Here is a 25,815-nt window from a genome sequence, read left to right as displayed (position 1 = left end):
CCTGGACAGTGGAATTTTTGGACTGTGTTGCACTGAGTGGACTGTGTTGTTTACTGTTTTTGTTTTTGTTTGTTTTTTTGCTTTGTTCTCTCTGTTTTTGTATGTTTTTGGTGGTGTCGTTTTTGGGGGGAAAACGAAATTTTGTGTCTTTTGTGTACGCAAACACATGAAAGAAATGTCAATAAATTGTTGCTGATTCCTACTTCCTTTAGTGCTAGTCTAATAAAAATGCAATGATTTGGGCATTTGGGTAGCATAGCGGTCTATTCCGTTGCATACCAACACGGAGATCGCCAGTTCGAATCCCCATGTTTCCTCCGGCTTGGTCAGGCATCCCTACAGACACAATTGGCCGTGTCTGCGGGTAGGGAGCCAGATATGGGTATGTGTCCTGGTCACTAGCGCCTCCTCTGGTCAGTTGGGGAGCCTGTTCGGGGGGGGGCTGGAGGTAATGGCATGATCCTCCCACGTGCTACGTCCCCCTGGTGAAACTCCTCACTGTCAGGTGAAAGAAGCAGCTGGCGACTCCACATGTATGGGAGGAGGCATGTGGTAGTCTGCAGCCGTCCCGGGTCGGCAGAGGGGGTGGAGCAGCGACCGGGGCAGCTCGGAAGAGGCAGGTAATTGGCCGGAAAAAATTGGGGAGAAAAAGGGGCAAAAAACCACAAAAAAAAAATCCCAATAAATAAATAAATTGCTTTGTTAATGCAAGAAAAATTAGGGGGGGGGGGCTCTTTCAAAGATAGACACAACAAGAGGAATCAGGTTTTTTTAATGCTTATCAATAGTCAAGTGTTATGGACTTATCACTACCTGTCTTGTATGTATCTCTCGTGTGTGTGTGTGTGTGTGTGTGTGTGTGTGTGTGTGTGTGTGTGTGTGTGTGTGTGTGTGTGCGCCTTCAGGATAAGGATTATGACTACGAGTGTGTTTTGGAAATCGAGAATCAGCCTGTCGTGGTGGAGGCTTCCGTGGAGATAGACGTCATCCAGCCTACGATCTTTTTTATCACCTGCCAGCTGCACCAGGTCAGAAGATGCCTCACTGTGGTGTTTCATCTAAGTGTAATTTTGGCATTTCAGCATATTTCAGGAGACCCAACGTGGACCAGCTAGTAAGTGGGAAGAGAATTAGCGTGTTTAATTAGTGTAACACGGTCAGGCAGGAGTTAAGACAGGCACTGGGTGGTAGTGAAGAGTTGCCAGATGGCTGGACAACCACTGCAGAAATAGTGAGGGAGACAGCTAGGAAGGTACTTGGTGTGTCATCAGGACAGAGGAAGGAAGACAAGGAGACTTGGTGGTGGAATGAGGAAGTACAGCAAATTATACAGAGGAAAAGGTTGGCAAAGAAGAAGTGGGATAGTAAGAGAGATGAAGAAAGTAGACAGGAGTACAAGGAGATGCAGCGTAAAGCAAAGAGAAAGGTGGCAAAGGAAAAGGCGTATGGTGAGTTGTATGACAGATTAGACACTAAGGAAGGAGAAAAGGACTTGTACCGATTGGCTAGACAGAGGGACCAAGCTGCAAAGGATGTGCAGCAAGTTAGGGCGATCAAGGATAGAGATGGAAATGTGCTGACAAGCGAGGAGAGTGTGCTAAGAAGGTGGAAGGAATACTTTGAGGGGCTGATGAATGAAGAAAATGAGAGAGAGAGAAGGTTGGATGATGTAGGGATAGTGAATCAGGAAGTTCAGCGGATTAGCAAGGAGGAAGTAAGGGCAGCTATGAAGAGGATGAAGAGTGGAAAGGCAGTTGGTCCTGATGACATACCTGTGGAGGCATGGAGATGTTTAGGAGAGATGGCAGTGGAGTTTTTAACTAGATTGTTTAACACAATCCTGGAAAGTGAGAGGATGCCTGAGGAGTGGAGAAGAAGCATACTGGTACCGATTTTCAAGAACAAGGGCGATGTGCAGAACTGTAACAACTACAGAGGTATAAAGTTGATCAGCCACAGCATGAAGATTTGGGAAAGAGTAATAGAAGCTAGGTTAAGAGGAGAGGTGATGATCAGCGAGCAGCAGTATGGGTTCATGCCACGAAAGAGCACCACAGATGCAATGTTTGCTTTGAGAATGTTGATTGAGAAGTATAGAGAAGGCCAGAAAGAGTTGCATTGTGTCTTTGTAGATTTAGAGAAAGCTTATGACAGAGTGCCGAGAGAGGAAGTGTGGTATTGTATGAGGAAGTCAGGAGTTGCAGAGAAGTATGTAGGAGTGGTGCAGGATACGTATGAGGGAAGTGTGACAATGGTGAGGTGTGCGGTTGGAATGACAGATGGGTTCAAGGTGGAGGTGGGATTACATCAAGGATCGGCTCTGAGCCCTTTCTTGTTTGCAATGGTGATGGACAGGTTGACGGACAAGATCAGGCAGGAGTCTCCATGGACGATGATGTTCGCGGATGACATTGTGATCTGTAGCGAGAGTAGGGTGCAGGTTGAGGAGAGCCTGGAGAGGTGGAGGTATGCACTGGAGAGAAGAGGAATGAAAGTCAGTAGGAGCAAGACGGAATACCTATGCGTGAATGAGAGAGAGGACAGTGGAATGGTGAGGATGCAAGGAGTGGAGGTGACAAAGGCATTTGAGTTTAAATACTTGGGGTCAACTGTCCAAAGTAACGGGGAGTGCAGTAGAGAGGTGAAAAAGAGAGTGCAGGCAGGTTGGAGTGGGTGGAGAAGTGTGTCAGGAGTGATTTGCGACAGAAGGGTACCAGCAAGAGTTAAAGGGAAAGTTTACAAGATGGTTGTGAGACCAGCTATGTTATATGGTTTGGAGACAGTGGCACTGACGAAAAGACAGGAGGCGGAGCTGGAGGTGGCAGAGTTGAAGATGCTAAGATTTTCACTGGGAGTAACGAAGAAGGACAGGATTAGGAGCGATTATATTAGAGAGACCGCTCAGGTTGGACGGTTTGGAGACAAAGCAAGAGAGGCAAGATTGAGATGGCCAATGTGTGTATACTATATTTATTTATTAATTGTTTATTATTATTAATAATTTACTACTATTATATAATTATTTATTATTATTAATATTATTATTTATTATCATTTATTATTATTTTTATATAATTTATTCTTATCATATAATTATGTATTATTATTTATCATTATTATTGTTATTATATATATTTCTATTTATTATTATTTATCATTATTATTATTGTTATTATTACTTATTATGACTGTTGTATTTCAGTATACCTATTCTGCTGCGTTGGAGGAGTACCAAGCTACAATTGATGTGAGAAGAAAAGACAACTTCGTCATCGACAGTGCTGAGGAGCTGCACGGTAGGATCTGTTTTAAGTCCGTCTTCGTGTGTTGTGTGTGTGTGTGTGTGTGTATGTTGTGTGTGTCTGTTCAGTTTTCGGCTGTTGTGTCTGCAAGAGGCTTTTCTACACGTGTGTTATTATGTTTGATATAAATGTGTGAGTGCAAAAAGGTATGGCTGTGTGTGTGTGTGTGTGTGTGTGTGTGTGTGTGTGTGTGTGTGTGTGTGTGAGGCGGTTGTGAGTTGATAGATGTACAGTATTGTGTAGAATGTGACAGCGAGGTGCTTTCCCAAACTTTCCGCTGCACACAGTATACATATACTTTACCTCTTGCATAGTTAAATGACATGCTTGCACTTTCACATGTTCTGAAACACACACACACTGTTGAGAGTCTTGCACATACTCCACAAAAACCCTTTCATAAACACCACCCAATGTGTCGTTAAGTCCTCTAATAAACACTACAACACATCCTTGCAAATACAACTGAAACGTTTATGAACACTACCACGATGCTGTATGCTGCAGCGATCCGTGAAAACCCACTTATGTGCAGTAATGAAAAGTGTCTGCATGCCCTCCTGCCCGACTCCACAATCTTACTCCACAATCCACTACTGAAGTACGTGAAGTCCTACGTCCTCTCTCTTCCCACCATGACGGGGACAAAACTGTAAAAAATACAATTTAATCTAGCTCCTGACGTTCTCCTGTGTTGCAGTGACTCTGTTCAACTGCTCGGTGGGGCGTTCGGACTGCAGCCGCTGCCGCACGGCTGATCCAAAGTATGGCTGTGTGTGGTGTGGCAGCACCGCCCGCTCCGACTGTGTCTACCAGGACTCCTGCACAGACGAGATCAAACACACCTGCCCTGCACCCGTCATCCACTTCGTAAGACCTGCTGGCTCTCTCCCCACGTGTGTGTGTGTATGTGCATGGGTGGGCTTGTGTGTATGTGTGTGTGTGTGTGTGTGTGTGTGTGTGTGTGTGTGTGTGTGTGTGTGTGTGTGTGTGTGTGTGTGTGTGTGTGTGTGTGTGTGTGTGCGTGCGTGTGCGTGTGTGTGCTTGTGCGTGTGTTTATGATGAAACACACCTGCCCTGCACTGGTCATCCACTTCGTAAGACCTGCTGGCTCTCTCCCCACATGTGTGTGTGTGTGGGTGTGTGTGTTTGTGTATGTGTGTGTGTGCTTGTGTGTGCGTGGGTGTGCTTGAGTGTGTGTGTGTGTGTGTGTGTGTGTGTGTGTGTGTGCATGTGCGTGTGTGTGCTTGTGCGTGTGTTTATGATGAAACACACCTGCCCTGCACTGGTCATCCACTTAGTAAGACCTGCTGGCTCTCTCCCCACATGTGTGTGTGTGTGGGTGTGTGTGTTTGTGTATGTGTGTGTGTGCTTGTGTGTGCGTGGGTGTGCTTGAGTGTGTGTGTGTGTGTGTGTGTGTGTGTGTGTGTGTGTGTGCATGTGCGTGTGTGTGCTTGTGCGTGTGTTTATGATGAAACACACCTGCCCTGCACTGGTCATCCACTTCGTAAGACCTGCTGGCTCTCTCCCCACATGTGTGTGTGTGTGGGTGTGTGTGTTTGTGTATGTGTGTGTGTGCTTGTGTGTGCGTGGGTGTGCTTGAGTGTGTGTGTGTGTGTGTGTGTGTGTGTTTATGATGAAACACACTTGCCCTGCACCAGTCATCCACTTTGTAAGAGCTGCTGGCTGTCTCTCAACACGTGTGTGTGTGTGTGTGTATTTGAGAGAATATGTGTGTTTGTTTGTGTGTTTGTGTATGTGCATGTGTGTGTGTGTGTGTGTGTGTGTGTGTGTGTGTGTGTGTGTGTGTGTGTGTGTGTGTGTTTGTGTGTGTTTATGATCAAACACACCTGCCCTGCACCGGTCATTGACTTTGTAAACCCTGCCGGCTCTCTCTCGACATGTGTGTTTGTGTGCGCGTGTGTGTGTTTATGATGAAACACACCTGCTCTGCACTGGGGTGTGTGTGTGTGTGTGTGTGTGTGTGTGCGCGTGCGTGCGTGCGTGCGTGCGTGTGTGCAAATTTGTGTATACATAGGTGCATGTTTGTAAGAGCCAATCAGGTATTTCAGTATCAGAGTGAGAACACTGCATGAAGTCATGATGACTGAGTGATACATCCGGAAAACAACGTGGTTTTTCTCTTCTTCTCTCTTTTCTTCTTCATGTTTCCTGTATGTCTGTGTGTCTGTGTATCAGATTGACCCGGTATCTGGACCGGTAGAGGGAGGCACCGTCGTGACCATCTCAGGGTCTAACCTCGGCCAGAGGGCAGAGGACGTCCACAACTCTGTCACAGTGGCAGGGGTCCCCTGCAATGTAATCCACAGCAGATACGAGGTCTCTTCAAGGTGGGCCACCCACACCCACCCAAACACACACCCACACACACACACACACACACACACACACACACACACACACACACACACACACACACACACACACAACGTTTAATACACCCAACCTGTCAAAAGAGACAGCTTGTAACCAGTATTTACCAATACTGTATTTACCAATACACAATCCTTGTGCCATTTCAAACAACAAACTACCCAGTGTATAAAGCTGTCTGGAGTGACCATAGAGGATATCATAGAGGACATCATAGAGCAGGGGTCGGGAACCTTTTTGACTGGGAGAGCCATAAAAGCCAAATATTTCTAAATACACTACCGTTCAAAAGTTTGGGATCACCCAAACAATTTTGTGTTTTCCATGAAAAGTCACACTTATTCACCACCATATGTTGTGAAATGAATAGAAAATAGAGTCAAGACATTGACAAGGTTAGAAATAATGATTTGTATTTGAAATAAGATTTTTTTTACATCAAACTTTGCTTTCGTCAAAGAATCCTCCATTTGCAGCAATTACAGCATTGCAGACCTTTGGCATTCTAGCTGTTAATTTGTTGAGGTAATCTGGAGAAATTGCACCCCACGCTTCCAGAAGCAGCTCCCACAAGTTGGATTGGTTGGATGGGCACTTCTTGCGTACCATACGGTCAAGCTGCTCCCACAACAGCTCAATGGGGCTCAGATCTGGTGACTGCGCTGGCCACTCCATTACCGATAGAATACCAGCTGCCTGCTTCTGCTCTAAATAGTTCTTGCACAATTTGGAGGTGTGTTTAGGGTCATTGTCCTGTTGTAGGATGAAATTGGCTCCAATCAAGCGCTGTCCACTGGGTATGGCATGGCGTTGCAAAATGGAGTGATAGCCTTCCTTATTCAGAATCCCTTTTACCCTGTACAAATCTCCCACCTTACCAGCACCAAAGCAACCCCAGACCATCACATTACCTCCACCATGCTTAACAGATGGCGTCAGGCATTCTTCCAGCATCTTTTCATTTGTTCTGCGTCTCACAAACGTTCTTCTTTGTGATCCAAACACCTCAAACTTGGATTCATCCGTCCACAACACTTTTTTCCAGTCTTCCTCTGTCCAATGTCTGTGTTCTTTTGCCCATCTTAATCTTTTTCTTTTATTGGTCAGTCTCAGATATGGCTTTTTCTTTGCCACTCTGCCCTGAAGCCCAGAATCCCGCAGCCGCCTCTTCACTGTAGATGTTGACACTGGTGTTTTGCGGGTACTATTTAATGAAGATGCCAGTTGGGGACCTGTGAGGCGTCTGTTTCTCAAACTAGAGACTCTAATGTACTTATCTTCTTGCTCAGTTGTGCAACGCGGCCTCCCACTTCTTTTTCTACTCTGGTTAGAGCCTGTTTGTGCTGTCCTCTGAAGGGAGTAGTACACACCGGTGTAGGAAATCTTCAATTTCTTAGCAATTTCTCGCATGGAATAGCCTTCATTTCTAAGAACAAGAATAGACTGTCGAGTTTCAGATGAAAGTTCTCTTTTTCTGGCCATTTTGAGCGTTTAATTGACCCCAGAAACTCAATCTGCTCAAAGGAAGGTCAGTTTTGTAGCTTCTGTAACGAGCTAAACTGTTTTCAGATGTGTGAACATGATTGCACAAGGGTTTTCTAATCATCAATTAGCCTTCTGAGCCAATGAGCAAACACATTGTACCATTAGAACACTGGAGTGATAGTTGCTTGAAATGGGCCTCTATACACCTATGTAGATATTGCACCAAAAACCAGACATTTGCAGCTAGAATAGTCATTTACCACATTAGCAATGTATAGAGTGTATTTCTTTAAAGTTAAGACTAGTTTAAAGTTATCTTCATTGAAAAGTACAGTGCTTTTCCTTCAAAAATATGGACATTTCAATGTGATCCCAAACTTTTGAACGGTAGTGTATATTTCATTGAGAGCCATATAGTATTTTTAACGTATAATAAATTAAATATGTCTTACTTTTAATGCGACTTCTGGTGCTGCATGGTTTTGCTGATGGCCTTGTAGTCTGGTTCATACGTGGTGAGGTTGAGCTTCATGCAGGCGTTGAGGCTTCCATCAGTTAAACGTGAGCGTAGGTTGGTCTTAATGTTCCTCATATGCGAGAAAGACTGTTCACATGCATATGTAGAGCCAAACATGGTCAATACGGCAATACTCACACGCTGCATTGTGTGGTATGTCACAGGAAGCTCGTTCCAAGTTTTAAGAATCAGCTGGTCTTCAGGTTGAAGATTTTTAATTTCTGTCCACTTGTGTTCCCTCGCCAGCTCTGCTCGCTGTCGCGCAAGACTTTCCAACTCTCCATTAAGTGACTTGAACTTACTCATCCACATGTCTGATGCCTTCAGGTCAGCAACTTCCAGCTCAAAGTCTCCGATAGAGACCCCGGGGATGCATGTCAGGTCGATTTTGTCCACTGCACACTCATGTGGATGAGTGATGAACTTGAAAAGACCAGTGCGCGCACGAAATTCTCCAAAACGTGCTTTGAATGACTGCAGGAGATTGAACGTAAAGCCAGCTAGCTGCTGGAGATCCAGCTGTAGAGTGGAGTCACTTGCTAAGCATGCATCTCTAAATTGTTGCAGTCTTTCAAAGTGCAGAAGACGACCTGTTTCAATGTCCCTGAGAAAGACTTCCAGCTTGCTTTCAAATGCAAACACTGCTTGTTGAAGGGATGAGATTGTATTTCCAATACCTTGCATTTTCACATTGAGCTGGTTCAGATGGCCAGTTATGTCCACGAGATAGTGAAACTGCAGGAGCCAGTCAGTGTTGTCTAGCTCAGGATGCTTGACGCCTTTCATTTCAAGAAAAGTCCGGATTTCACTCAGGCAAGCTGCAAAACGGCTGAGCACCTTCCCCCTTGACAACCAACGCACGTTGCTGTGTAAAAGCAGACCGGGATAATGATTCCCAACTTCTTCTAACAGAGCTTTAAACTGGCGATCATTTAAAGCTCGGGCAACAATAAAGTTGACCACTCGAATGACCAGAGACATCACCTCGCCAAGCTCCTGGCCACACGTCTGAGCGCAAAGCGCCTCCTGGTGCAGGATGCAATGAAAACTTAGGATGGCTCTCTTTTCATGTTCACGGAGAAGCGCTACAAAATCCTTTGTTCTTCCCCAACATACAGGGTGCACCATCAGTACAGACAGAAATAAGTTTATCCATCGGTAGTTTTTTTTCTTTAGCAAACTCCATGAAAGACATGAATAAATCCTCTCCTCTTGTTGTCCCTTTCATTGGCAAAACAGCCAAGCTTTCCTCACGCAGTGTGTCACCTGCAGCATACCTGGCAATGATACTGCACTGAGATAGATGGCTAACGTCTGTTGACTCATCTAACGCGAGAGAAAAGTATGTCCCGGCGTTTATGTCCTTAATTTGTGTTTCCTCGACTTGATTTGCCATCATGATGCTTCGATCGTGCACAGTTCTTGCTGACAGGGGCATGTCTTTTATTCGTTTGATTATCTTGTCTTTATTTGGGAAGTCATCAAACAGTTCAATGGCCACATCAAGCATGAATGTTTTGGCATACTCGCCATCTGTGAATGACTTTCCATTCCTTACTATTGCCAAAGCCCCCGCAAAGCTAGCGGAATTCCCGTCACCTTTCTTGGTCCACACATGTAGTTGCTGCTGACTCGTCTGCACTCTCCGCTGTAGCTCCTCGCATGCCCTTTTCCTGCTGTCCCCCGCTGGATATTTCGATGCAAATGAAGCATGGTGCGTATCGAAGTGCCGCTTTATATTTGACCGTTTCATCGATGCAATTTTATCATTGCATATTAGACATACCGCAGATCCTGCTCTCTCCACAAATGCAAATTCCTCTGTGCACGCAGCCTGGAATGCACGGTAATCATCGTCTTTTTTTCTTTTCGCCATCTTTTCCGTTACAAGGGTTGAAGCGGATAAACTAGTTGGCTATCTGATAAAATTGATTTCTTCACCTTTACAATGACCCGGACATGCTCGCGAGCCATTGGTTCCCGACCCGACCCACGGGTGACCCGTGACCCGTGAAATTTATCTTCAAAACTAATTTCTGTTTACTTTAAAATGACACAGTATTATTAACAAATATCACAAGTATTTTAAAATCAGTTCCAAACTGATTTTTTTGAAAAAAAAATAATTTTCAACTCAAAATTGTCTGGGAGCCATATGCCGTCACCGGAAGAGCCATATATGGCTCGCGAGCCATAGGTTCCCGACCGCTGTCATAGAGGATGGATATCATTGAAGGTATCATAGAGAACATCATAGAGGATATCATTGAAGGTATCATAGAGAACATCATAGAGGATATAGAGGATATCATAGAGCAAGGGTCCCCGGCCTTTTCTGCACAGCGGACCGGTTTATTATCGACAATGTTCTTGCGGACCGGCCGGCTGAAGGGAGGGACGGGAGTAATCAAGACCGGAATATAGGTTAGGTTTATAAGTCAACAGCATCATAACATTTAAGGTAACGTTTGGATATCAAACACTGCATATTTTCCTTGCATGCACACATCAAAAACATTGGGACTTGCCACTATCCCTGAATCAGTGGGAACCCTGGGCTTGTTTCACTGCAGCAAGACGGTCATGACATGTGGGTCATGGGTCGCCCTAAAGCCGTATTTTAAGTACAACTCGTATGTCCTGTTGAAGGAAGCTTTTTTTTGCAGTCTCGTCTTCTGCTGTCTCTGCGTTATCATCATCATTACACCTTTTATGTCCTCTATCTCTTCCGAAGAAACTCTCAAGCAACGTTTGTTTCTTACTCATGGGTAGCTAGCTAGTTAACTAGTAGCAACACGCACGTCGAGTAGGCAAGTGGGCGATGACCGGCTGTTGACCTCGCATGTGTTGCATGACTCAAGTTTAACGTCATCGTCCTCATCCTGTTGTGGCGTGACAGGGAAAGGTGGAGCACAGACAGACCGTGCACGCCAGGTTCAGTGTAATTACACCACAAATAGCCTATAGCCAATGATATAGGTTTATTTGCTCGGTGTCGGTCTGTGGCCCGGTGGTTGGGGACCACATCATAGACATCATACAGGATATCATAGAGGACATCATAGAGGAAGGATATCATAGAAGACATCATAGAGGGCATCATAGAGGATAGGATATCATAGAGGACGTCATAGAGGACATGATAGAGGATATCATAGAGGAAGGATACCATAGAGGACACCATAGAGGACATCATAGAGGACATCAGGCTAAGCTGTCACCGCCAGCATCAGTGACTTCATTATGTTAGTTAGCAATCAAAGAAGGTTGAATCAGTTCATCTGGACATGACGTTTATTGAGAGAGAAACTCATCTAAGTGACCTCTTCAGTCTCAGCTGACTGCAGGTGTCCCACCCTTATAAACAATACAGTGGCATTACAACCCAAACCAATGACCGGTTTCTTTAGCAAATATCGGTGTGACCATTAACTAGCATTACAATGGCCATGCGTACCATTCAAAGGATTTGGGAATAGTTGCAATCACAGCATTGTAAGATGGTCACAGATGTACTCTTAGCCCCCCCCCCCCACCCCCGGTTCGGGGATGGTTGTTCCCTCTTCACATAGGTGGCCTCTTTGACTCCCCTGTTCAAACCAGCGTTCCTCCCTATCAAGGATGTGCACATCCTCATCCTTGAAAGAGTGGCCACTGGCCTGTAGATGGTGTAGATTGTGGAGTCCTGGTCTGTAGATGGTGTAGACTGTGGAGTCCTGGTCTGTAGATGGTGTAGACTGGAGTCCTGGTCTGACGTGTTAGATCTCCTGTGTTGTGCCATCCTCTTGGCCAGCGTCTGTTTGGTTTCCCCGATGTACATCTGAGTACATCTGCCACCATCTTACAATGCTGTGACTGCAACCATTCCCCAATCCTCTGTAAATAGTGCACATGGCCTTTGTAACTCTAGTTAATGATCAGGCCCATATCTGCATATGAAACAGATCGTTGGTTTCAGTCGTTATGCGACTGTGTTGTTTATAAGGGTGGGATACCTGCAGTCAGTTGAGACTGAAGAGGACACTTAGATAATGAAACGTTTCTCTCTCAATAAATGTTTTGCCAGATGAACCGATTCAACCTTTTGTGATTTTCTTACCTGGCTTATTGAGCATCAAGGTGTTAACTAGTGATATTCAAAGTCTGACTGTGTGAACGGGCAAGTCATTTGGGTTTTGACACTTAAGGAAGGCTCAACAGTTACTTCCATCATCTAGCCCACCTCTCAATCCACTCTCAGCAGACCCACCAAACTCACCTGTGTTAGCTAGAGCCTACATAGACTATATACCTCTATGAAACCCTGTTCCTGCACATGAGCTTCTGGCTAGCTAGGGACATCACAGTCTACCTCCTGGTCTCAGCAACAACAGGTTTATAAAACAGCTGACGGCCGCCTTGAATTGGTTCACTAAGCAAATACGAAGCCAGGTGGTATCACATCAGATTTGATATAAAGTCAGCACTTGTTACTACGAGGTTATGCACTCTCCATCCATCCATCCATCCATCCATCCATCCATCCATCCATCCATCCATCCATCCATCCATCCATCATCTGAAGCACTTATCCTGCTCTCAGGGTCGTGGGGATGCTGGAGCCTATTCCAACAGTCAGTGAGTGGCAGGCGGGGAGACACCCTGGACAGGCCACCAGGCCATCACAGCGCCAACACACACATTCACACCTAGGGACAATTTAGTACAGCCGATTCACCTGACCTACAAGTCTTTGGACTGTGGGAGGAAACCGGCGCACCCGGAGGAAACCCACCCAGAAACGGGGAGAACATGCAAACTCCACACAGAGGATGACCCGGGATGGCCCACCAAGGTTAGACTACCCCAGGGCTCGAACCCAGGACCTTCTTCCTGTGAGGCGACCGCGCTAACCACTGTGCCACAGTGCCGCTCTGCAGTCTGAAAAATAAAATAATTGTAAAATAAAATATAAATATTATTGAAAATAAATATAAATAAAATCCATCCATTATCCAAACCACTTATTCTGCTCTCAGGGTTGAGGGGATGCTGGAGCCTATCCCAGCAGTCATTTGGGCAGCAGGCAGGGAGACAACCAGTTCATTACAGGGTAAAAATTTGAATTAAATTAAAAATAGATAAAAGTAAAAGATAAAAAAATATAAACAAAAATAAAAAAATAAAATAAAAGATGTAGTCTTTCTCTTCCCCCATTGTATTGTTCCACTTTTAAATCAGTAACTATACTCAATAACTTGTCAGGTTTTACACACATTTAGTCAATATGGGACTCCCAACGGCACGGTGGTTAGCGCAGTCGCCTCACAGCAAGAAGGTTCTGAGTTTGAGCCTCGGGGTAGTCCAACCTTGAGGGTCGTCCCGGGTCGTCCTCTGTGTGGAGTTTGCATGTTCTCCCCGTGTCTGCGTGGGTTTCCTCCGGGTGCTCCAGTTTCCTCCCACAGTCCAAAGACATGTAGGTCAGGTGAATCGGCCGTACTAAATTGTCCCTAGGTGTGTATTTGTCAGCCCTTTGTGATGGCCTGGCGGCCTGTCCAGGGTGTGTCTCCACCTGCTGCCCAATGACTGCTGGGATAGGCTCCAGCATCCCCGCGGCCCGAGAGCAGGATAAGCAGTTCGGATAATGGATGGATGGATGGGACGCCAAACACTTCTTCATCACATGTGGGGTATTTATAACTCACTGCCGCCCCCTAGTGGTGCTGTTTGTTCCCTAAAAGGTGTAATTGAAATGAGCCGCTTAGCAGATCAGAAGCCAAACTGTGTCAGAAGAGGATTCATCAGTACCTGATAGCACAACTGCTGTTAAAATGTGAAATGAGCGGTCATCTTCATTTCTAACTGCGTCGCTTTTATGTCTACCTCTTCCAGGATAGTGTGTGAGACCACAAGCAGCGCAGGGGAGAGGAGCGGTCAGGCCTCCGTCAAAGTGAGGGGAGGAGGAGTCGGACTGTCAGCTCAGACTTTCAGCTTTCAGGTGAGTACAACAACAACTACAACAACTGCTACAATTGCCCTACTGAACTGCCTGCCATCTCCCGTTCCAGTTGCACCGGTAGCCTCTGTAACAGTTACCTTGCTTCAGTACTACAGAGTCTTGCAGCCATGCAAAGCTAATCACTATAAAGGCCTGCAGACATTAAATAATTGCCTGTCGTTTGTTTTCAGTGAGAGGTAACAGTGTTTAGACGCAACATAAATGAGTGAGTTATATGTGTGTACCCTGTGGGCAAGTCTCGGGGAAGCTTTTAACTGCCCCATCTATCACTCGCTCAGGACTGAAGTATTGATTATCTTTGTATTCTCCCGTCCGGTGCATCTTTGCATCCTCCTCCTCCCGGTCCTCCCCCTCCTCATTTCATTCCCAGGACCCTGTCCTGAACAGCATCTGGCCCCAGAGAGGGCCCAAGGCGGGTGGATCAGTCCTCAGCATAAAAGGCCACAGACTGAAGACGGGACACCCCGCTGAAGTCGCTGTTCTGATCGGAGGAGTGCCATGTCTCGTGTGAGTGTCTGCAACCGACCAACTTCCCCCTTTTGGATATGTTGGGTATCACAGCTGTTACTTTAAAAGGAAAGAAAAAAAAGCCTTTATATTGTAATGATCACGAAGGACTAGAGTTGCTAGCCTGTTGGCTAACAGGTCGGACACTTTAGTCAACTAGTTAACGTAGTTGCCTGTGGTGCAGGAGACCCGGGTTTGTGTCCCGGCTGTGGCAGTTCCCGGCTGCCCCCTGAATTTGCAACTATGTATATATAGTGTTTTTCCGAAACCGTCAATGGTGTTGAGTGCTCAACTAATGAGGAGTGGAATGTCAACACGGATACAGGAAAAAAGATGTTAATGCATAGCAGTACAAGCCTGTTTCGTGCGTCTCGCACTCATCAGCTGCTAATGTTCTATTCACAAAGAATCATACAGTTACGTTGCCCAGCATCACACCCCTAATTTCGGTCGGACAGGTACGCCATCTCAACAGCGCCCTGGCCCCTAAATGCTTTTCAAAACAAGCCCCAGTCCCATTGGTTGTAATGTTTTCTACCCCTCCATTGGTTGCTGTGCATCGTAAGCACCTACCCCATTGGTGGTTATAAATTGAATGTTTCCCCATCTGATTGGTCGCTGTCCAACCAAAATTAGGGTGTGACGCTGGGCAACGTAACTAAGATTCTTTGTGAATGAAACATTTGCAGCTGATGAGTGCGAGATGCACGAAACAGGCCTGTACTGCTATGCATTAAAATCTTTTTTCCTGTATCTGTGTTGATATATATATATATATATATATATATATATATATATATATATATATATATATATATATATATATATATATACACTACCGTTCAAAAGTTTGGGATCACCCAAACAATTTTGTGTTTTCCATGAAAAGTCACACTTATTCACCACCATATGTTGTGAAATGAATAGAAAATAGAGTCAAGACATTGACAAGGTTAGAAATAATGATTTGTATTTGAAATAAGATTTTTTTTACATCAAACTTTGCTTTCGTCAAAGAATCCTCCATTTGCAGCAATTACAGCATTGCAGACCTTTGGCATTCTAGCTGTTAATTTGTTGAGGTAATCTGGAGAAATTGCACCCTACGCTTCCAGAAGCAGCTCCCACAAGTTGGATTGGTTGGATGGGCACTTCTTTGAGCAGATTGAGTTTCTGGAGCATCACATTTGTGGGGTCAATTAAACGCTCAAAATGGCCAGAAAAAGAGAACTTTCATCTGAAACTCGACAGTCTATTCTTGTTCTTAGAAATGAAGGCTATTCCATGCGAGAAATTTGCCAAGAAATTGAAGATTTCCTACACCAGTGTGTACTACTCCCTTCAGAGGACAGCACAAACAGGCTCTAACAGGTACTATTTAATGAAGATGCCAGTTGGGGACCTGTGAGGCGTCTGTTTCTCAAACTAGAGACTCTAATGTACTTATCTTCTTGCTCAGTTGTGCAACGCGGCCTCCCACTTCTTTTTCTACTCTGGTTAGAGCCTGTTTGTGCTGTCCTCTGAAGGGAGTAGTACACACCGGTGTAGGAAATCTTCAATTTCTTAGCAATTTCTCGCATGGAATAGCCTTCATTTCTAAGAACAAGAATAGACTGTCGAGTTTCAGATGAAAGTTCTCTTTTTCTGGCCATTTTGAGCGTTTAATTGACCCCACAAATGTGATGCTCCAGAAACTCAATCTGCTCAAAGAAGTGCCCATCCAACCAATCCAACTTGTGGGAGCTGCCTCTGGAAGCGTGGGGTGCAATTTCTCCAGATTACCTCAACAAATTAACAGCTAGAATGCCAAAGGTCTGCAATGCTGTAATTGCTGCAAATGGAGGATTATTTGACGAAAGCAAAGTTTGATGTAAAAAAAATCTTATTTCAAATACAAATCATTATTTCTAACCTTGTCAATGTCTTGACTCTATTTTCTATTCATTTCACAACATATGGTGGTGAATAAGTGTGACTTTTCATGGAAAACACAAAATTGTTTGGGTGATCCCAAACTTTTGAACGGTAGTGTATATATATATATACATACACATATATGTATAACAATATCTGTTTAACCACCATGTTTAAGAATCTAGCTGAGGTTCATCACATAGAACTGTTTGGTAGTATAAAATAATAATATCAAGCCGAAACTAGTTTTCAGATAATGCTCTGTCGTGTATTCTACACCTCATTTGGACTAAATTGTAGGTAATAGCTTCTCATTATCATCCATTTAGTCGCAAAATTGTGTAACATCATATGAGCAATATCTGGATTTTGTGTCGATACCATGCAGTGTGGTAAGACGACAAACGATTTGCATCATTGCCCGGCCCTGGATACAGCAACACACAACCCTTTTAAATGTGCCTCTTTGTCAGTGTGTTTCTGACTTTGTGTTGCTGACATGAGTGTTGGCAGTCAGAAAGATGAAGAGAAATATATTTATTTCAGGTTAAACATCCACGAAGATCAGATCAGCTGTGTGAGCGGAGGCAGCAACAGAACAGGAGAGCACGGCATCAATGTGCGGTTTGGTGGAGCGGAGCGCCATCTACAGGGCGTGTTGTACCATTACACCCCCAACCCCAACATCACTACAGCAGGTCCATCCAAAAGCTTCCTCCGGTGGGTGTCTGTGATAATAATGGAATCATTTTTACTAGTTCATTTGCTTTTCGGTTGCCGTGGTCATGCATGAGAATATCACCACTATGATTAAGTCACGTGGTTACTCAGTAGAACCAGCTCTTTCATCATGCTACCGTACCTGTATGTCTCATGTATATGTGTCCTTAAAAGGTATCCAACACTATCTAACCTCATTTTTACTTCAATATTATGTAATTTAGATATTGTATTCCCACCCTATATTATAACAGCATCTTGTCAGTGTTGCACAGATTTGATACCCAAGTCTTGTTCAGAATCAGAAACACTTTGTCATTTCATTTCATGTTCTTCCATAAATAAAATGAAACGAAATGTCGTTTCCCCCAGCCCACAGCAGTGCAACACAAAGACAAAAACACATATCCAAAAACTACAACAACTACAAGAACACATATATCCAAACTAACACATATATCTAAACTAAACAAAAAAATAAAATAAATCACTGCCCAGGAGAATGAACACCAGCCAGAATGACTGTCCGAACTGCAAGTCTGCATGAGCTAGCAGTTAGCTTAGCCTGCCCCGCTTCCATGTCCTGTCAGACCGCCCTCAGTGTTTCCTGTTCAGGCGCAGCTCCTGTTAGGGCCGTGATACTTGGGCCTACAGGATACAGCAGACCATGCTCCCTCAGCTGATCCAACTCCAGCTCTCCCAGCCAGACACCTTCGACACACCTCCCCACACTCTACACGACGACACTAAAAACACAGTCAAGGCTAGGCGAGGCCGCCGCCAGACCGCCCTCAGTGTTATCGGAACTGTCGGTCTGCATGGGCTAGCAGTTAGCTAAGCCTGTCCCGCTTCCGCGTCCTTTCAGTCCTCCCTCAGTGTTTCCTCTTCGGGCACAGCTCCAGGCAGGGCCGTGGTCCCTGGGCCCACAGGATGCGGGAGACCAAGCTCTCCCAGTCGATCCAGCAACCAGCTCTCCCAGCCATCAAATTAAGACAAACATAGATGCAGATTTGGACAAAGACACTGCACGGACGGTACTGGGTGAGGCGGCTGCAAACATGATTTTGTGCCGCCATCTTCCCATCACTTCTTCACCACATCTTCCCTTGAACGTGACAGTTCATGATCAAGATTCAAGTGTTTTTGTTGGCCAAGGAAGATTGCCTACACAATAAATGTCATCTGGCAGGAAAAACATTTAAAAAACACACACACACAAAGGAAATAGACACTTAGTTCTAAAACAGAAAAAAAAACAAGACCCTCTTAGAATATCTTGAGGGGGATGAAAAAAAGCCCAAGTAACATCTTATTTCCAATGTTTGTCTCCTCCTTCCCCCAGGGGAGGTAGGATCATCCGGGTGTCTGGTCAGAACCTGGACGTGGTCCAGGAGCCGAAGATCAGAGTGACTCTCAGCCCGCCTGACACGCTGCCTCCCAGGAGGAGGCGGGGTGCTCAGAGGAGGAGGGGCGGGGAAGACGGGAATGGGAATGGAGGGCAGGATCCACAGAACATGCTGAGGAGGTGGAGGAGGATTGTGCCGGAGCGAGACTGTACTGAGGGCACACTCTGTCATACCAAGCAGGTACACATATACTGCATATTTATCACTACACACACATGAATACATTGTAGCAAGGAAAGAACTTGAGCATAGTTAATATTGCATGTTGTTAGCCTGTTTAGCATTGTTGCATTCTAATAAGCTAAATTTTCAGAAACTTTTTTTAATCCCTCCATGCATATTTACTTTAAAATATAACAATCCAGCATGTGTTGTTTTATTTTTGTCTATTTAATTGTGCATTTATTTATCTAATTGTGCCACACAAGTTGCATTGGATTTGAATTCCACAGTACAGTGGGAATTGAGTTTGAAATGTGTAGTAGTTGGTGGCACGGTGGCGCAGTGGTTAGCCCGGTCGCCTCACAGCAAGAAGGTCCTGGGTTCGAGCCCAGGGGTAGTCCAACCTTGGTGGGTCATCTCGGGTCGTCCTCTGTGTGGAGTTTGCATGTTCTCCCCGTGTCTGTGTGGGTTTCCTCCGGGTGTTCCGGTTTCCTCCCACAGTCCAAAGACATGTAGGTCAGGTGAATCGGCCGTACTAAATTGTCCCTAGGTGTGCGTGTGTGCGTGTGTGCGTGTGTGTGTGTGTGTGTGTGTGTGTGTGTGTGTGTGTCGGCCCTGTGATGGCCTGGCAGCCTGTCCAGGTTGTCTCCCCGCCTGCCGCCCAATGGCTGCTGGGATAGGCTCCAGCATCCCGTGACCCTGAGAGCAAGATAAGCGGTTTGGATAATGGATGGATAGATGGATGATGGGATGGATGTATAGTAGCTGAATTAACAAGAGTAGGTGGGAAGAGGTGGGAAAAAAATAAGTGTAAACTAACTTCTACTCCTTTTCCAACATGTAGCAAATAATCTGATGCATACGGAGTTGTGTTCACTGAGTTTGATGTGTGGATTTGTTGATCACTTCTGTATGTTATATCCTGCTTGTTTACATGTTTGAAATCGATCATCATCATCATCATCATCTATAGTTGATCTCTTTTCTATCTTCCCTCCATTTGATGTACACTACCGTTCAAAAGTTTGGGATCACATTGAAATGTCCATATTTTTGAAGGAAAAGCACTGTACTTTTCAATGAAGATAACTTTAAACTAGTCTTAACTTTAAAGAAATACACTCTATACATTGCTAATGTGGTAAATGACTATTCTAGCTGCAAATGTCTGGTTTTTGGTGCAATATCTACATAGGTGTATAGAGGCCCATGTCAAGCAACTATCACTCCAGTGTTCTAATGGTACAATGTGTTTGCTCATTGGCTCAGAAGGCTAATTGATGATTAGAAAACCCTTGTGCAATCATGTTCACACATCTGAAAACAGTTTAGCTCGTTACAGAAGCTACAAAACTGACCTTCCTTTGAGCAGATTGAGTTTCTGGAGCATCACATTTGTGGGGTCAATTAAACGCTCAAAATGGCCAGAAAAAGAGAACTTTCATCTGAAACTCGACAGTCTATTCTTGTTCTTAGAAATGAAGGCTATTCCATGCGAGAAATTGCTAAGAAATTGAAGATTTCCTACACCGGTGTGTACTACTCCCTTCAGAGGACAGCACAAACAGGCTCTAACCAGAGTAGAAAAAGAAGTGGGAGGCCGCGTTGCACAACTGAGCAAGAAGATAAGTACATTAGAGTCTCTAGTTTGAGAAACAGACGCCTCACAGGTCCCCAACTGGCATCTTCATTAAATAGTACCCGCAAAACACCAGTGTCAACATCTACAGTGAAGAGGCGGCTGCGGGATTCTGGTCTTCAGGGCAGAGTGGCAAAGAAAAAGCCATATCTGAGACTGACCAATAAAAGAAAAAGATTAAGATGGGCAAAAGAACACAGACATTGGACAGAGGAAGACTGGAAAAAAGTGTTGTGGACGGATGAATCCAAGTTTGAGGTGTTTGGATCACAAAGAAGAACGTTTGTGAGACGCAGAACAAATGAAAAGATGCTGGAAGAATGCCTGACGCCATCTGTTAAGCATGGTGGAGGTAATGTGATGGTCTGGGGTTGCTTTGGTGCTGGTAAGGTGGGAGATTTGTACAGGGTAAAAGGGATTCTGAATAAGGAAGGCTATCACTCCATTTTGCAACGCCATGCCATACCCAGTGGACAGCGCTTGATTGGAGCCAATTTCATCCTACAACAGGACAATGACCCTAAACACACCTCCAAATTGTGCAAGAACTATTTAGAGCAGAAGCAGGCAGCTGGTATTCTATCGGTAATGGAGTGGCCAGCGCAGTCACCAGATCTGAACCCCATTGAGCTGTTGTGGGAGCAGCTTGACCGTATGGTACGCAAGAAGTGCCCATCCAACCAATCCAACTTGTGGGAGCTGCTTCTGGAAGCGTGGGGTGCAATTTCTCCAGATTACCTCAACAAATTAACAGCTAGAATGCCAAAGGTCTGCAATGCTGTAATTGCTGCAAATGGAGGATTCTTTGACGAAAGCAAAGTTTGATGTAAAAAAAATCTTATTTCAAATACAAATCATTATTTCTAACCTTGTCAATGTCTTGACTCTATTTTCTATTCATTTCACAACATATGGTGGTGAATAAGTGTGACTTTTCATGGAAAACACAAAATTGTTTGGGTGATCCCAAACTTTTGAACGGTAGTGTACCTTATGTGCTAGTCAGGTCCACTCTCTGTATCTGTGCTCAGGTGTCTCCTCACATGTCCTCTCTCCCCCCCAACACACATTTTGTCGTACAAAAACACTTATTTTTCTCTGCCCTTTTCATTTGTTGTTTCTCTGCTCCTGGCCGTCGGTTTCGTAGTACGAGTCTCGCTGTACAGTGAGCAGCTCCTCTTTGATGCTGTGCCCCACCCCGGCAGTGGGCCCGGAGGCCAGGAGGGCCCGGGTCAAAGTTCACTTCCTGCTGGACAGCCTCCATTTTGACTTCAGCGCCGTGGGCAGCGAGCCGTTCAGTTACGAGCCCAACCCGGTGCTCTACCCGCTGAATCAGAACGACCCCAGCAAACCCTACCACCACAAGCCCGGCAGCATCATCTCCGTTGAGGTGGGTAGTCTCACTGTAAACAACAAATAAAACATACAAACAACACACGCGTTGTTTTTGACACTGACTGAAGTTTGGTTACTTCCTCAAATGTTCTCTCATGATTAGCAGGCTTTTCAGTGTTACGCCTATAGAGATAGAATGACAAAGTATGGGGTGTCCGGGTAATGTAGCGGTCTATTCCATTGCCTACAAACACGGGGATCGCCGGTTTGAATCCCCGTGTTACCTCCGGCTTGGTCGGGTGTCCCTACCAACGCAATTGGCCGTGTCTGCAGGTGGGAAGCCGAATGTAGGTATGTGTCCTGGTTGCTGCACTAGCGCCTCCTCTGGTCGGTCGGGGCGCCTGTTCGGGGGGGGGGGAACTGGGGGGAATAGCGTGATCCTCCCACGCGCTACATACCCCTGGTGAAACTCCTGACTGTCAGATGAAAAGAAGCGGCTGCGGCTGGCGACACCACATGTATGGGAGGAGCATGTGGTAGTCTGCAGCCCTCCCCGGATCGGCAGAGGGGGTGGAGCAGAGACCGGGACGGCTCAGAAAAGTGGGGTAATTGGGTCAAGTACAATTGGGGAGAAAAAGGGGAAATATATATATATATATATATATATATGTGTGTGTGTAAATGGCAGCACGGTAGCGCAGTGGTTAGCGCGGTCGCCTCACAGCAAGAAGGTCCTGGGTTCGAGCCCCGGGGTAGTTCAACCTTGGGGGTCGTCCCGGGTTATCCTCTGTGTGGAGTTTGCATGTTCTCCCCATGTTTGCGTGAGTTTCCTCCGGGTGCTCCGGTTTCCTCCCACAGTCCAAAGACATGTAGGTCAGGTGAATCGGCCGTTGGCCGTACTAAATTCGCCCTAGGTATGAATGTATGTGTGTGTGTGTGTGTGTGTGTGTGGGCCCTGTGATGGCCTGGCGTCCTGCCCAGGGTGTCTCCCTGCCTGCCGCCCAATGACTGCTGGGATAGGCTCCGGCATCCCCATGAACCTGAGTAAGGATACGCGGTTTGAATAATGGATGGATGTATATAAACATTTATAAAAAAGAATCATAAAGTAAAAAAAGTAAATGATCAACACAGAAAAAATTGTAGTAAATTGGAAAGTTGTCCTAAATCATCAATAGTAGTGATATTGCTGGTGGGTGATGCTGAAATTCAATATTACATCTCTCTCTCTCTCTCTTCCTTCCCTGTCTTCTTCACCAGGGACAGAACCTGGACTTGGCCATCCACAAGGAGGAGGTGGTGGCTCTGATCGGCGAAGGTGTGTGTGAAGTAAAGACCCTGACCCACAACCACCTGTACTGCGAGCCCCCTGCCCAGCAGCCCTCCGTCACAGCCAGCAGGAAGCAGGAGGGTATAGAGAGTCTGCCCGAGTTCACAGTGAGTCACCTCGAGTAAAAACACACACTTACCTCATTCATTATTTCATAACCTGTGTTGTCGACCGTGATTGTTTGGATATTGGGGTTGTTTTTCTTTTGTTTTGCCCCCTTTAAATGCCCTGGAGCATTGACTGAAAGTACAGAAAACGACTTTGCGGTAAGGAAGGCACTTAAGTTGAGGAAAATATGGACCTTCACGCTGTCAAGAAAGGTAAAAGTTGGACTTTTTGTGGCAACTGTTGAAACGGTTTTACTCTACGGCGCCGAGACCTGGACAGTGACGGTGTCTCTGCAGAAAGAGCTAGATGGATGCTGTTCTAGGATGCCTAGAATGGCGCTCAGTGTGTCATGGAGGAGACACCTGACAGATGTATATGAAGAGCTCCCTATGATGTCCACAGAAGTGCAACAGAGAAGGGTGCGTCTCGTGGGCCACTGCGTGCGTGACGGTGATGAAGCTGCCAACAAACTGGTGCTCTGGCAACCACCTGATGGAGAAACTTAACGTGGTAGAAGAACCATCTGTGTGGACAACCTACTAAGGGACATGGGTGGAGAACGTACAGGAGCTAGAAATGATCATGAAAGAGCGGGATAGTTGGAAACGCCATGTGGAAGCAGTTTTGGGGCGTCCTGACGGGCGACCTAAGTGAGGTGGTGAGAAGGTTGCGCCCCCTGTCTTTAATGCCTCAATCAGGAGCAGCACCCTTAATTTTATTGTTCATTTTATCATTCTATTGACAGTAAAGGCTTTCATATCTTCTTGTCTTCTACCACAAATTTGCGGAGATCAGCTCCAGCCTCACACAACCCTGAATTCAACAACTGTCCCCTGTTACTATCCTCTAATTGTCAATAAAAAATACGAAACAAGGTACTTTGTCTCATCCTGGATGACAGGGGTTATTATCATGTGTTTGATGACATGCCAAACTGGATTGCCTCATGGAAATTAACATTCCTGGTTGGTCACAGATGAAGTGTAAAGTGGCTCTCTCTCCGTCGGCCTGCAGGTGCAGATGGGGAACCTGAACTTCTCCCTGGGCAGGGTGCAGTACGACAGCCAGGCCCAGTCCACCTTCCCCCTGGAGGCCCAGGTGGGCGTGGGGGTGGGAGCCTCCATAGTGGCGCTCATTGTACTGATTATAGTGCTCATATACAGGTGAATGGTTACACACCTTCCTTCCCCCACATACACACCTCCCCCCCCACACACACACTTTCCCCCACATACGCCCCCCCACACACACACTTTCCCCCACATACACACCTTCCCCCACATACACACCTTCCCCCCCACATACACCCCCCCACACACACTTCCCCCCACATACACACCTTACCCCCACATACACACCTTCCCCCACATAAACACACACTTTCCCCCACATATACACCTTCCCCCACTTACACACCTTCCTTCCCCCACATACACACCGTCCCCCATTTACACACCTTCCCCCACATACACACTGCTGGACTGACATAGTCATTTGGGATGTTTCCATAAACACCTTTTTTGGCAAAATTTTACAGAGCGTGAATGGAAATGCCTGAATTTTAAAAAAAAAACAACACCTAAATATCTCAAAAATGTTTTGACACTCACTTGAGGTTGGAAAAGTCGAAGTTTTAATATATAGAAAAAAAACCCAAGGGTGTTGGAAATGGATTTTTGAAAGAAATTATGACGTACCTCATAGTCAGGTCATGTGACTGTGCACCATAAACGATTAATTATGGCTGACAGTGAAACTCTAGGCGATACATTGAGACAGGAAGTGAAATTCACATTTTCTTTGAGTTAAGCTAAAAAAATGAGGTACGAAGGCCTCAGCCATTCATATGGCCCTGTCTTCCTCACTCTCCGGTTTATAGAAATATATATATCCTTTGTTTTTGTTAGGAGGAAGAGTAAGCAGGCTATGAGGGACTATAAGAAGGTCCAGATCCAGCTAGAGAACCTCGAGACCAGCGTCAGAGACCGCTGTAAGAAGGAGTTCACAGGTAAAGTCAAAAGTTTTTTTTACATTTTTAACAGTGTAGAGGAAATATTTATTTGATGTTTCTCTCTAACACATCTACTTCCTTCATTTATCCCTCTTTTACCACATCCCTCACACTTCACCTTCCCTCTTTCTCACTCACCCTGTCTGTCCTCTACTTCTTCTCTGCTTTTCCCAATACTCTCTTTCGTCTCTTCCATTTTCATTGCATCCTTTCATCACTCCATCGCCTCCTTTATATCCTTCTTTATTTATCCCCCCCCCCCACGTATCTCCTCTGTCTCTCTCTCGTGCTCTCTTCTCCTTCCCCCTCCGCCCTCCTGCAGACCTCATGACAGAGATGATGGACATGTCCAGTGACCTGGTGGGTTCAGGAATTCCCTTCCTGGATTACCGGGCGTACGCCGAGCGCATTTTCTTCCCCGGCCACCAGGAGTCGCCACTGAGACGAGATTTAGACGTGCCGGAGAGCCGCCGGCAGACGGTGGAGCAAGGGCTGGTTCAGCTGTCCAATCTTCTCAACAGTAAACTCTTCCTCACCAAGGTCAGGGGACAGGATTACCGTATTTGATGGGAGAGAAGATGCTTGATGGTGCAGTTAGGTGGGAATGCCCTGGAGAGTGGAAACAGACTGACAAGGACTATTTGAGTTGAGATGAAACCACAATCTGTCAGGGACACAATAAAATCTGCAAAACTTTGTTTTTGACATGACTGTGTAGTTTTTAGTTTTATTTATAGTTTTTTTTAATAGTTTTTATCCAGCTGAAATGAGTTTCCTCCATAGGGTGTCTGGGCTCAACCTTAGAGATAGGGTGAGGATCCCGGATATCCGGAGGGAGCTTGGAGTAGAACCGCTGCTCCTTCGTGTCGAAAGGAGCCAGTTGAGGTGGTTCAGGCATCTGATTAGGATGCCTCCTGGGCGCCTTCCTTCGGAGGTTTTCCGGGCATGGCCAACTGGGGGGAGACCCCGGGGTAGACCCAGAACTCG

At 45.6% G+C, this 25,815-nt stretch overlaps 1 protein-coding gene across 1 annotated transcript in view; it reads left to right on the top strand.

Moving 5' to 3' along the window:
• Positions 1-25,815, top strand: part of LOC130130139 (plexin-B1-like) — a 91,975-nt gene that overhangs the window by 39,043 nt on the left and 27,117 nt on the right. The window contains exons 14-26 of the mRNA XM_056299874.1: positions 906-1,028; positions 3,203-3,296; positions 4,003-4,172; positions 5,502-5,653; positions 13,570-13,675; positions 14,067-14,203; positions 16,664-16,837; positions 18,180-18,423; positions 21,192-21,434; positions 22,640-22,816; positions 23,832-23,980; positions 24,725-24,825; positions 25,151-25,368. Of these exons, the coding sequence (XP_056155849.1) occupies positions 906-1,028; positions 3,203-3,296; positions 4,003-4,172; positions 5,502-5,653; positions 13,570-13,675; positions 14,067-14,203; positions 16,664-16,837; positions 18,180-18,423; positions 21,192-21,434; positions 22,640-22,816; positions 23,832-23,980; positions 24,725-24,825; positions 25,151-25,368 (2,088 nt within the window). The remainder of the gene's footprint in view (positions 1-905; positions 1,029-3,202; positions 3,297-4,002; positions 4,173-5,501; positions 5,654-13,569; positions 13,676-14,066; positions 14,204-16,663; positions 16,838-18,179; positions 18,424-21,191; positions 21,435-22,639; positions 22,817-23,831; positions 23,981-24,724; positions 24,826-25,150; positions 25,369-25,815) is intronic.

The sequence above is a fragment of the Lampris incognitus genome, chromosome 2, assembly GCF_029633865.1.
Source record: "Lampris incognitus isolate fLamInc1 chromosome 2, fLamInc1.hap2, whole genome shotgun sequence".
NCBI classification, from domain to species: domain Eukaryota; kingdom Metazoa; phylum Chordata; class Actinopteri; order Lampriformes; family Lampridae; genus Lampris; species Lampris incognitus.
The sequence above is the reverse complement of the archived record's forward strand: the minus strand, read 5'-3'. Positions and strand labels throughout refer to the sequence as shown.